Source organism: Pelobates fuscus, chromosome 11, assembly GCF_036172605.1.
Source record: "Pelobates fuscus isolate aPelFus1 chromosome 11, aPelFus1.pri, whole genome shotgun sequence".
NCBI classification, from domain to species: Eukaryota; Metazoa; Chordata; class Amphibia; order Anura; family Pelobatidae; genus Pelobates; species Pelobates fuscus.
This window is the reverse complement of record NC_086327.1, coordinates 95,515,194-95,527,469: the sequence shown is the minus strand read 5'-3', so window position 1 is coordinate 95,527,469 and position 12,276 is coordinate 95,515,194. Positions and strand designations below refer to the sequence as shown.

At 34.7% G+C, this 12,276-nt stretch overlaps 1 protein-coding gene across 4 annotated transcripts in view; it reads left to right on the top strand.

The window, feature by feature from the left end:
- The window catches only part of AJAP1 (adherens junctions associated protein 1), a 290,328-nt gene that overhangs the window by 182,167 nt on the left and 95,885 nt on the right, over positions 1-12,276 (top strand). For all 4 annotated transcript variants that reach the window (XM_063435413.1, XM_063435415.1, XM_063435416.1 and 1 more), the window contains exon 4: positions 422-664. In XM_063435413.1, coding sequence (XP_063291483.1) covers positions 422-664 — 243 coding nt within the window. The remainder of the gene's footprint in view (positions 1-421; positions 665-12,276) is intronic.

Genomic DNA, 12,276 nt, shown 5'->3' with positions numbered 1-12,276 from the left:
TATTTTCACTGTAGAAAATAAATTCCCTAAAGTATATTTCCTAAAAAAAAATACATTCTACCTTCATATTTTTCTATTGCACACAAATACTAACATAAACTCGTTCTATACTACAGTTTATCAAAACTGAACATATTGTAGGTAACAAAAAAGGAGACATTTAAAATCTGGCAGTTATAAAGATACACTTTGAAGCCAGAAGATTTTATAAATCTCTACAAAGTTGAGGGTACGTTAAATGCCTATCAAGTTGTCTTGCAAGTTCTAGCAATATGACATTACCTTATAAAATGTTATGCACAAGTAGATATTTCTGAGATATGGTTAAATATTTGCTTAGGGGAAGTATTTATAGTTTTTGCCAATACATTTCTTTTAAAGTTTTTGGATGAAAATAATGATTTTCTTTTTTTTTTTTTAGCTGTGCACAAAGCGGAAATGTTAGGCGTAACAGCCACCAGAGAAAAATAAATCAGCAAGAAGAAAGCTGTCAAAATTTGACGGACTTTACTCCAGCTAGAGTACCCAGTAGCATGGATATTTTTACTGCCTACAATGAAACTCTGCAGTGTTCCCATGAGTGTGTACGGACCCCTGTACCTGTATATACAGATGAGACATTACACCAAACTGGAGCATATAAGACAACTTTCAATGGCAATAGGTGAGATGGGTGGTATTTAAATTGTGTTTTTAATGAAACCTTTTGAATTTAATTGTATTACAGTTATAATTTATAGTAATCAAAAGAATTAACATGCCTATAGTGGAGTCGTAGGGAACCTTTGGAACTCCAGATGTCTTTGAAATAGCTCTTCTGATGCCAGCATTATGGCTGTAAGAACATATATATATATACATACACACACATACACAGTAAGAAGTTCATATACTATTTTCCACACCTGGTTTACCTGTTTACCTTTTTGGTTCTATGTTAACACACCTCAAACAGAATTTTAAAAATTTTGGATAATTTGCAATTTTAATAGTTTTGTAATGGCATCATATACCGTACAGTATATATTTTTGTGAAATAAAATGTATTGAGCTTTTCACATATGAGGGTGATTGACATAACATGATGAATAAATGCACAGAAACAATATTCATATTAGGAAGATAACACATTTTTCTATATGTGGAACTAGATATAAATTATATAATACTTTAGATTTACTTTACTGTAAATTAACAGAATATGTTACAAAATTTTATAAAATATTTATAGCAAAGTTAGTTAAAAGAATTTGGTATTGTATGTTTATTGCCAGAAGTGTTTGATTCTAATGCAAGCAAAATATGTTAAGTAATATTTTTTTATTCTTTGCAATGCTAAGTATATATTTGAAGTATTTATTTTTTGTGAAATGTATGTGGAAAGACTATCAAGCATTTGTCACATGTGTATTTTTCTATTTTTCTTGATCAACAAATATGATGTTAGTAAAGTCCTTTAAATCGCTATTACTGTAAATAGCTACACACACTTTTTTGATTAAAATTCTGGGTGACATTTATTAAAATTTGGAGGACAGCATATGTTGACCAACTGAAGTTTCTACTTAGTCATTCAATCAAATTTGCCATGGGGCACTAAATGTATTTAACAAAAACTATATTATTAAAGCAGAAAACATTTTTAAAAGGTGTAATTAATAAGTATGATATTTTATGAAATATGTACAAAATGTTAAAAATTTAAGTATGTTAAATAATTCAAGCAATAAAAAGGATTATTTTTATTATACTATATCATTCTCTGCAATTTAGCGGGATATCATGCATAAATATTTCATTTATTTGGAGTGTCTAATTAATGGACTATACACACTACCATTCAAGTTTTTGAAATAGCTTAGTTAGACAGGGCACTGTCTTTAGTATCTGTTTAGCTCTCAGAGTTGCAGTAGAGTTGGCTTAACATTTCATTTTGCTAAGCATCATACTAGGAGTAACAGTGAGTTGAGTAATAATACCCCCTCTTCTCCAGCATGCTCTGGAATGTAAGTGGATAAAACTGTAAGATTTTTTCAAGGAATATGCTTAAAGATAATTTTAGGATGGTTTCAAGATGTCTACTTGAACTCAACTTATTTACATGGTTCACTAAAAGCCAAGTTGAGAATTACTGAGAATTTACTAACTTAACTAATTTAACCTTGAACTGATTCTGAGCTTCATGTCTGTCAGTTAGCTATTAAGGCGTTCATGATGGTCACTAATTCTGCTAAACCACAGGCATACATGTGGCTACTAAAAGGAAATTTCAGGCCCGATGTCAGGCATTGAAAACAAGCAATAATATCAAAAGTATATTACTTATTAAATTATAGTATTGCACAGTTTTCAGGAAAAAGCTAAGAAAAAGTATAAATCACATTAACCAATACTGCCCAAGATTGTATGGGATATCTAAAACATTGTCATAGTCAGGGTCCAATGAAGAAGTGCAAATCATTAGGATTTTTATCAAATTAATTTCCTGTCTTTTTATTATTGCATTCTATTATTAATTCATTTTTGCATTTTAATGCAATGTCTAATATGAAAGATATTAAAATCCATCCAGTACATAATTCAAGGTGAACAATTGTACTACTGGAAGAAAAATAAATACAATCAGCAATGGCTCTAAAATAAATACCTACTTTGGTAGATAAATATCTGATAATGAAATATGAATAGTTGAGTATATAAATGATATTAACAAATATAAGAAAATTGATCACTTTTTATTGCTATTTTTATATAAAACAAAGTAAGACATTGATTTAAAGAAACACAATAGTGTTAGGAATACAAATCCGTCTTGCTAACACTATAGTGTCCTCCCAGCAGCCCAGGACTGGCCATTAGGCATACCGAGCAAATGCTCGGTGGGCTGCGACGGCCATGGGTCAAGGCGGCAGGGGAGTTCATGGTATCTTCCTTGTTGGCCAATGCAGAGCCACCACAATCCGAGCGCCGGCTCTGCTGTGTGCCTTCATGGGCCGGTGGGTATCTAAGATCTCCTTCACCAGCCCACAGACACAGACATGGGGCTGCCAGCTGGGGAGAGAGAGGAGGACCCCGGGGAGCTCTAACCTGCAGCTCCGCCGGGTTCCTCTCGCAAGGTCGGAGCATTGCTGTGGTTTCCATGGCAACGCTCAGATCTCGCAAGAGTAAACTCCAGCCCCACAGGCTACAGTTCACTCACCACTAGGACTATCAGGGATAGCAGCACAGCCCCCTCCCAGTCAAAAGGTAAGAAGGGAGAGGGAGGGGGATATAACGTTTTTTTTTTAAATGAAAAAATATATACATATTTAATATATTTAAATCTGTCCCCCCCCCCACACACGGAATCCCTCCAAACATATTCACACACACACACACATACCCAGCATCCACACACACAGAACACACACACACACTAACAGCACCCTCACACACACACAGCACACACAGAACACTCACACTAACAGCTCCCTCACACACAGAACCCTCAGACACACACAGCACCCTCACACACACAGCACCCTCATACACACACAGCACACACACAGCACCATTACACACACTGCACACTAACAAACAGCACCCCTCTTACACACACACTGCACCTCTCTCACATACACACACGCTGCAGCCTTCACACATACACACAGCACACTCACACACAACACCCTCACACACACTGCATCCCTCACACACAAACACAGCACACCCAACACACTGCACCCCTCACACACACAACACTTACAAACATATATATAAGTGTATATATATATATATATACATATATATATATACACTACAGCATCCCTCACACTGCACCACTACACACATTATTATCATTATTATTATTATTATATTATTCATAGAGCGCGTCAAATTCCGCAGCGCTTTACAATGGGTGGACGAACAGACATGTAGTTGTAACAGACAAGTTGGACACACAGGAACAGAGGGGTTGAGGGCCCTGCTCAATGAGCTTACATGCTAGAGGGAGTGGGGTAAAATGACACAACAGGTAAGGATAGTATTAGACTAGTGACAGTTGCAGAATAGGCTCCAGATACACGCTAGATCCCTTACCCAACTCTGGATCATCTAATCTACACACACACAACACACACAGACATATACACACTAGATCCCTATATACACTCTGAATCCTCTACACACACACAATCTCCTATTCACACTCTGGGTCCTTTACACGCTAGATCCCTTACCCAACTCTGGATCATCTAATCTACACACACACAACACACACACACACACACACTGCACCACCTACACACACTACTTTCCTGACATGCAAACTCTAGATCCACTATGCACACACTACATTCCTTGTAAGCAAATACATACTACATTATCTAAACACACACTCTCTACAACCTCTACACACAATGCACCACCTATATACACACACTACAGCCCATATGCACACACTCGCTACATCCCCTATAACACTATGCCCACTTTACACAAACTCTCTACAGCCCCAAGCCACACATATTATACCACAAGCACAAATTAAATTGACCTATTTACACAATACCACACCACAATCAGCTCACTCTACAAACACGCAATCCAACAAGCAGGCTCCAAACGCTTTCCTGGCCCTTTTGTATCCCACTTATGAAGACACCAGAGATAAGTTAAAAGCACACACAGCGCAAGCATGTTATTAAATTTGCTTGCACTGTGAAGAACAAATACAAGGCCTTTTTCTATGCTCTTCAGCAGGGCTCTGTGCATTGAACCAACATGCTCACGTTGAGAGGCGGCGTACTTGTCAATAGTGATGACAAAACACACCCTCTCTGGCCCCGCCCCCTTCTAAGGAGGCCGTTGTGATTGAAAAAGAATATAAGATCTTCAATCAAGAAATCAATAGCTGAGTATGAAATCATTTTTATAGATATTTTATTTACATTTGATGTGAGTATGGTAGATTTGGTTATAATGTGTGGGAAGATTGGGTGTTCAGAGTCCTAGCAAACTTTTTGTGACACTTAAAGGACATCTTCTGGGTTCTTATTGTGATCATTTATTTATAAAACCCAAGAAAACTGGTTTCTCCTAGGCCCCTTTTAAATTATGTTTCATTCTGCTGCATATGGATTCTTTGTATAATGGAGAGACCTAATCAGTCCTCAATCTCATTTCTTTTATAAAATGCTAAAAGTTCCCACAGATCGTAGCATGTTTTTTTTTTTAACCTAGTACTTTTGGAGAATAAAGGACTACATTATCGTTTGCATTGCTTGAGCAGTGGATAGTGCAAGGTAACTCCTGGTACAATAACCAATACACTGTGTTGTAGTGGTTATAGTGCTAAGACTGCTACTTAAATAAACAGTTTTCTTGTTGTCCAAAGGAATATAAAACATCCCAATGATGGTGATATATAAATTAAATATGGTTTGCCAGGTATCTTATAGTGTGTATTAAATAGGGTTGTAGGTTCATACTTACAGAAATTATGGGTTTACTTGGAAAACGGAATTGCTTAATTTTTAAGTTATAAAAATAAAGCATGTAATAAAAGTGAAATAATGTTGTTGGTATTTAATGATATAATAATGTTTTGCAGAGGGCAAAGCTTCTCAGGATAGGTGTTGGTTTTTCTATTTGTTGATCAAGTTGAATTGAAAAATTATGTTCATTGTTTATGTAATTGTTGCTACAATTTTTGTCAAGAAATAAATGTATAATTTCATATAAAAATTCTAACACTTGGTATTTCTGATGTCCCCAAACATGTTGTCACTAAAATGTATATTGTTATTATATCATCCCTATCACTTTATTTGTCAAAGACTTAAGCAACATGTTGCATTGCTTAGTTATTTGGCATTGAGTAATACGTTTCCTGAGCTATTAAGCTTTTAAATTATCATTACTAAAAGAAACAACATTTCAAAAAGTACTGGATCTATTCAACGGAAAAAGTACACTTACCTTCTTAATATCACTAAATACATTATTAAAATAAAATTGCATCAGACAATGTATTAAACTTTAAACCACAGTTTAGAGGTGGGGGAAAGATCAGGATACAAGGCTTCTTGGTTTCCTAACTCTAATTGCTCCAGCACACATAAAGAGAATGCTTATGGCAGGGTATTTATGTGCTTCATCAGGATGGGTAGATTTGTGTAACGTATCTCAGAATAGAATGCCTTTAAATTCCAATTAGATAGATAGAGTATATTTTATGTAAAGATAAATACAATTATATCTTAGCAATTTAGCATACTGCAAACAATATTAGCCCAACTTTAAAATAATTTAAAAAAAATAAAACAGAGATAATGAATGTTCTGATGAATTGATCACTGACAATCGCAAAATTTAGGTTGACTTATCTGAAGTTTCTCAAACTCTCTTTGAAAACTAAAGCCGTATTCATTCTTGGTGTAGCTATGCAGATAGAATTACTGTCCACATTTCCACATTTCTGTGCCAAGTACAGTTCTGTGTCAAATAAATCAGAATTCCCTAGTCAATATGGTTTTAGTTGAACGTATTTGTGTTTAAATTAGTTCAAGTTATCAATAAGTGTTTCAACATGGACAATAATCAAGCTATTCACTAACTGATATAAAGAAAATATAAGTTTCACAATAACAGTTAAGGTTTTTATTTAAGTGTGATACCAATTCACATGGCAACAAAAAAAAAAGAAATAGGGGAACTGCCACCGTAAGTTTCAGGGAGACACAAACAATATGGTGGGTGAAAAATGAATTTTTCCAAGAGTATACTTAGTACCAGATGGACAACTTGCAAACGGATTTACTATGGATCAGTAGATGAAGGTCCCTAAGGTTCATTCATTGAAGCTTAAATTCTACAATCAATTATTCAAATATTACATAGTATTGTTATATGTGTACATTTATGCAAACAGAAAATATCCACAAATATAGAAACACTTTATTGCAGATTTATTTGTGGTTTTCATTTTCACATAATTAAATAATATAGATTTTTTTGCAGCATAAAAACCAATTGCAACTTATGATTTATAGAATAAATGAAATGACACTGAAAATGGAAGCAATTATGGTGATGTGTATTAGTAAAACTGGTAAAAAATTTAGAGCAATTGTGTATTTCTGTTTTACAGTAAACCGCAAAGTATCTTAACATCAGTAATTATTTATTGGCTCTTTAAAAAGGCTATTATTGCCTTTTATATTAAATTACCATTTAAAATATGTTTGGCAGGCCTAACATGGCAAAATACATACATTTATGTTGTAAATGTACACAGCTTAAATATTTATAAATGCATTAAAATTAAAATATATACAGTGTCCGGGTACAGTGGTTTAGCTTTTCTTAATGATTGTTGTAGCTTTCTAATTGCAAATTAGAAATGAAATTACTAATGACAAGATACTATGCTGTTGTATGAATAGAGGTATTGTTTGTTTCTCAGAGCATCCATCCATGCATTTTTGCAAGGCTTCCATTTTCAAAATCTGTTTTAGACACAAAGTATATTTTCCTTGTGCCTCTCTTGTGTTTTGATATAAATAAGGCAATATCAGGAACTGATTTTTTTAAGGGCACACCTTATGTGATCCTGTCCATAATATCTCCTTGAGGAGTCTGGCTGTTCTAATATACAATTATTATAAATAATGATTTATCAGACATATTGGGTTGTTCTTCTTCGCAACAGGTTCAAAGCTATGAACAGAAAATTAAGCATATCAATTTCTAGAGGAATTGTGCAAGTTGCACAAAAAGTTCATTGTAATTCAACAAGGATTGCATAGATCAGGAGTGTATACTGCCAGGATACACAGCTATAAATTGCAAGTTTTATTATCTTTGTAGACATAAATTGCCACATTTCATGGCATGGCTCAGTCATCATTCTCCAATATATTCTTTATTTGTAGCACTTCAGGATACATTTTTCAGGATTAATTTGCTATAATCCTAATATATGTGATGGGGATCTTTGCATTACACACTTATTTGCCAATGCACTGCTCACTATCTAAATATTATCCCTCCACATTGGTTAAGCTTAAGTTAACCAAAGCCTGAACATGCCAAATTTTGAAATTGAAAAGTTAAATCCAAGAATGATCAACAGCTGAGCAGTAACACATTAATCAATAGGATCATAAATTCATCCAAAAAGGAAAAAAAATGGAAAAATCAAAGGATTTGATAGTATGAAGTTATCATGACAGTTTGTTCTACATAAGAACAAGTTAATTTGGTAAAATAGTAAGAATGTGTAGTAGGAGAGTCTCACATTCCCTGTTAGCAATAGGAGAGAATCCTTCTTTGGTGTCTTCTTGCTGAAACTCAGATATTTAATCTGAAAGTGAATCAAACTCCACCCCTTTGTGACTTGATCTGTAATGTATTTTGCTGAAATGAGTGGCTTCTTCAAAAGAAAAAGCACAATTGTTTTGGTATTTTAGCTTGTTTGTTTTTTTTTACTTATGGTTTTAAGAGATTCTTCTAGTCAACCATTACTTGTGCTGCCAATCCAGCTTCCAAATGGGAAAGATGGCAACCTTAAAAGTCATCACAATACTCCACGATTCCCCTGAGAGTACGCCCATGGCTACTTACCACACAAAACCAACGTCAACTCCATTCAGACACCCACCCAACAATTAGGCCTACACTTCAAATATGGCAGAAACTAATCAGAGTATCGAATATTGCCCCCCACCCTTCCCCTCTCTATCCTCTCACACATAACCCAAATTTCCAAAGAGGACAATCAGGGAAAACTTTTTACCACGCTGGCAAAGTTCTACAACTTAAAGACATGGTTGAGAACAATAAATTAAAAAGCCTTCGTCAACTGATACCCAACACAATTCCAACAGGCAATCAACAACTACACTACGACCAATAAAAATTTTTATTAAAGGTAATAACCTCCTACAAAAGGAATTACGAACCTTGACCAACTTTGAGCAACTTTGTTCTGACCACACACTCTCTAAAAAGATTCTGTCCACCATGTTTAAAGTAATAAGAGAAACATGGGACCCAGATTTACCAAACTGCACTGGGAAATGGGCTGAGGAGCTCCAAATAGACATCTCACAGAAAGAATGGGGCACTATCTTCCAGACTGCACACAAATCAACCACCTCTATCGTAGCTCAAGAAAGCAACTATAAACACATCACCCGCTGGCACTACACTCCAGCTAAAATACAAAAAATACATAACTTGGCCTCACAGAACTGCTGGAGATGCCAACACGAGAAAGCACATCATGCCCACATATGGTGGCAATGCCCGACAATAGTAACATATTGGAAGAGAATCCATGCCATGACCCAAATGCTGATTAACAGTAAAATTCCATTTACACCACAACACTACTTATTTTCAATAACTCAGCTAGGTATACGAAGAGAAAGAGCTACCCTTTTCAGCCATTTAGTCATGGCAGTCGCACAACTCATACCCAAGTATTGGAAACAAACGCAGATCCCATCTATTAGAGAGTGGATAGGAAGGGTAGACGAAATAAAGCAAATGGAAGAACTGATGTACGCAAAAACAAAGAACTACCAGACCTTCTCTAAGATTTGGGAGCCCTGGATAAACGTCCTGGCACCTAAACCCATTGCCTAAACAAAATTTTAGTACATCCTCTGCCCCCCCCCCTCAATGTACAATACACTCAAACGCACCTTAAGTACACAGCGCCCCCCCCCCCCCCCCAGAAGCCAAACGCCAGTGGACCTGCACAATGAGACCTAATTAGATACATCAAACATAACGAAAGGCCCAACTTAGGGAGATTAGCATGCCACACTTATCCATGAATAGACTAGTTAGAAGTATAATCTACCAAGAACCACTTGTACTATTGACTCTGCCAATTTGAAATATAATTTGAAATGTAATGCTTGTTGAACTAGACTTCACACAAAGCCAATGTTAATTACTGTACTCATTCGCATTTTGTATTGTCAACACTATGTTAATTAGCACTTGATACAATAGGTATAATAACTGAAACTACTACTTCAGATAAACTTTGTTCTGTTTTTTTACAACTGTTATGTTAACAAACGAGAAACTATGTAAACTATGTAATTGTGTAATGTTACACTTGATTATGTTACACTTACTGAAAACTAAAAATAAAAAACTTAAATAAGAAAAAAAAAGTCATCACAATAGATTTAATAGATATATGTTTCTGTTCATTGGATATTTTGGACTTCAGTGTTCTATCAGGCAAATTGGCATGACTCTGAATAAGAAAAATACATGGATATTCACTTTCAGTGGTGTTTCCATGCCATTTTTTTTCTCTGAAAAGTCACTAACTGCTTCTAAATGACTTTTTATTCCTTGCTTATTTAGTGGGATTTCAATGACTGGAATTAACTCTGTGGTCTGCTTGCTCATCATGAACCAGCAAGTACTAAGATAACCGTGTGCTAACAGTTCAGATTACTTCTTCTTGTTTACAATTGGTCAATTTTCAGCTTTTTTCCTTGTCCACCAAGTATGCCTGAGAGCTGGTGTCTTCTGGATATTTTGGTTATATACACAATCATACATTCACAACATTTTCAGAAGTAGTAAGACCGTTATACAATTAAATTATTCTTTTATGTCCTCCTTAACTTAGTCAGCCCAGTACACACATTTCTTTGAATTAGTCTACCATTCCAAATCTTCATTTCAGCCAGGTTTGTTGGCACTTCCACTGTTTAAGATAGGAAGCTTTGTTCGTAACAATGCAGTCACATGCTGTTTTTTTTTTTTTTTGGTAGTTTCTATTTGTGTTTACATGCCCTCAGATTGCCATTGAACGGGTTAAACATCAAGTGAACTCATCTTTATCCTCCTCCTGAAGTTTTTCATGTTTTTAATAGTAAAGCATTGTGACATGTGACACATGTACATAGTGACTGCAATGACTGCAATCATCCAACAATGCTTCTCATAAAGCTCTATTGAAACTAATGGTTCTCTATAAGAAGCACACATTTCCCAACTAATCGATAGCCAGAAAGTGTTACTAAGAGGATTCATTAAAGTTCCAATTTATTTTTTGTTAACCCCCTAAAGCACTTTAGTTAATCTTGAAAGTAGACTAGCAATCTGAAGTGCCATAGGCAACTAGAGTTTCCCTTTATTTGCATTTGTTTTTTTATTTCTGTTTGATGTGAAAACCTGTAGAAGAGCATGCCTGAATATATAAAAAACTGGAAACTCTAATCTGTTATATAGCTCATGCTTCCTGCATTTGCATTCTGCAGCATGTTACTTCTTAAACCAATCAGAAATCTTCTTGACACTAGTTTGTAATTATTTACCTGAAGCATGAATACTTTCTCCTATGTGCCCGACTGTATATCCGTTTCTGCGTGTAAATGATGGCAGAATAATATCTCAACCCTATCAATCTCAATATCACCACTGAAATTAGTACACAATATTTTTACTCATAGGAATGCAATGGACGCATTATTTTTCTTTTAGAAGCAACTGACATTGCACAAACTCAGTTCATGGGTATAGACTTTATTTTATTTTTAAATACTGGCATCAAGAATGAGTATTTATTTTTATCCCATCACATTTACTCTCTCGGCATTACTAAGTTTACATTTCATATTCATCATTAACTGGTACATAACCTGTAATTCTTTCTTCAACTTTACCATTTTCTATTCTCATTGTTTGAAGAATATGCACGATCTGTGTGCTTATTTGTACCTTCTGTTCCTATATGTGGGCTGCATATCTTACAACTGCTTTAGATGTAAAAGACCTGCTTCGTATATTAACATAGTTACATTTCAATAAAATTAGTCAACATTTCATTCCATAATTCAAATATACTGAAGAAGAATTTAGAATATACATCATTGGTTACATTTATATTTGTGATCTATTCATAAGATAGGGAGGGGCTAATGATATCAGAAGAAAGGGAAATATTGTACTATCACTAGGATAGGAAAAAGGTTTCCTTTTAGTGAGTCTTAAGTTACTGAAACATTTTTATCTTTGATAAATATGCCCCTATGTGCTATAAGTCTAATGTATTATACACACACACATATATATATATATATATATATATATATATATATATTATACACACACAGTTAGATGTATTGATCTATTGATCACAAAAGTCTTCCAGAGAGCATCATTAAAATTAAAAAGTCTTTTGAAGCCTTGCTCATTTAACCTTGCAACTATGCCACCTCGATATCGAGCCATACAAAAAATATGTCACTTTATGCA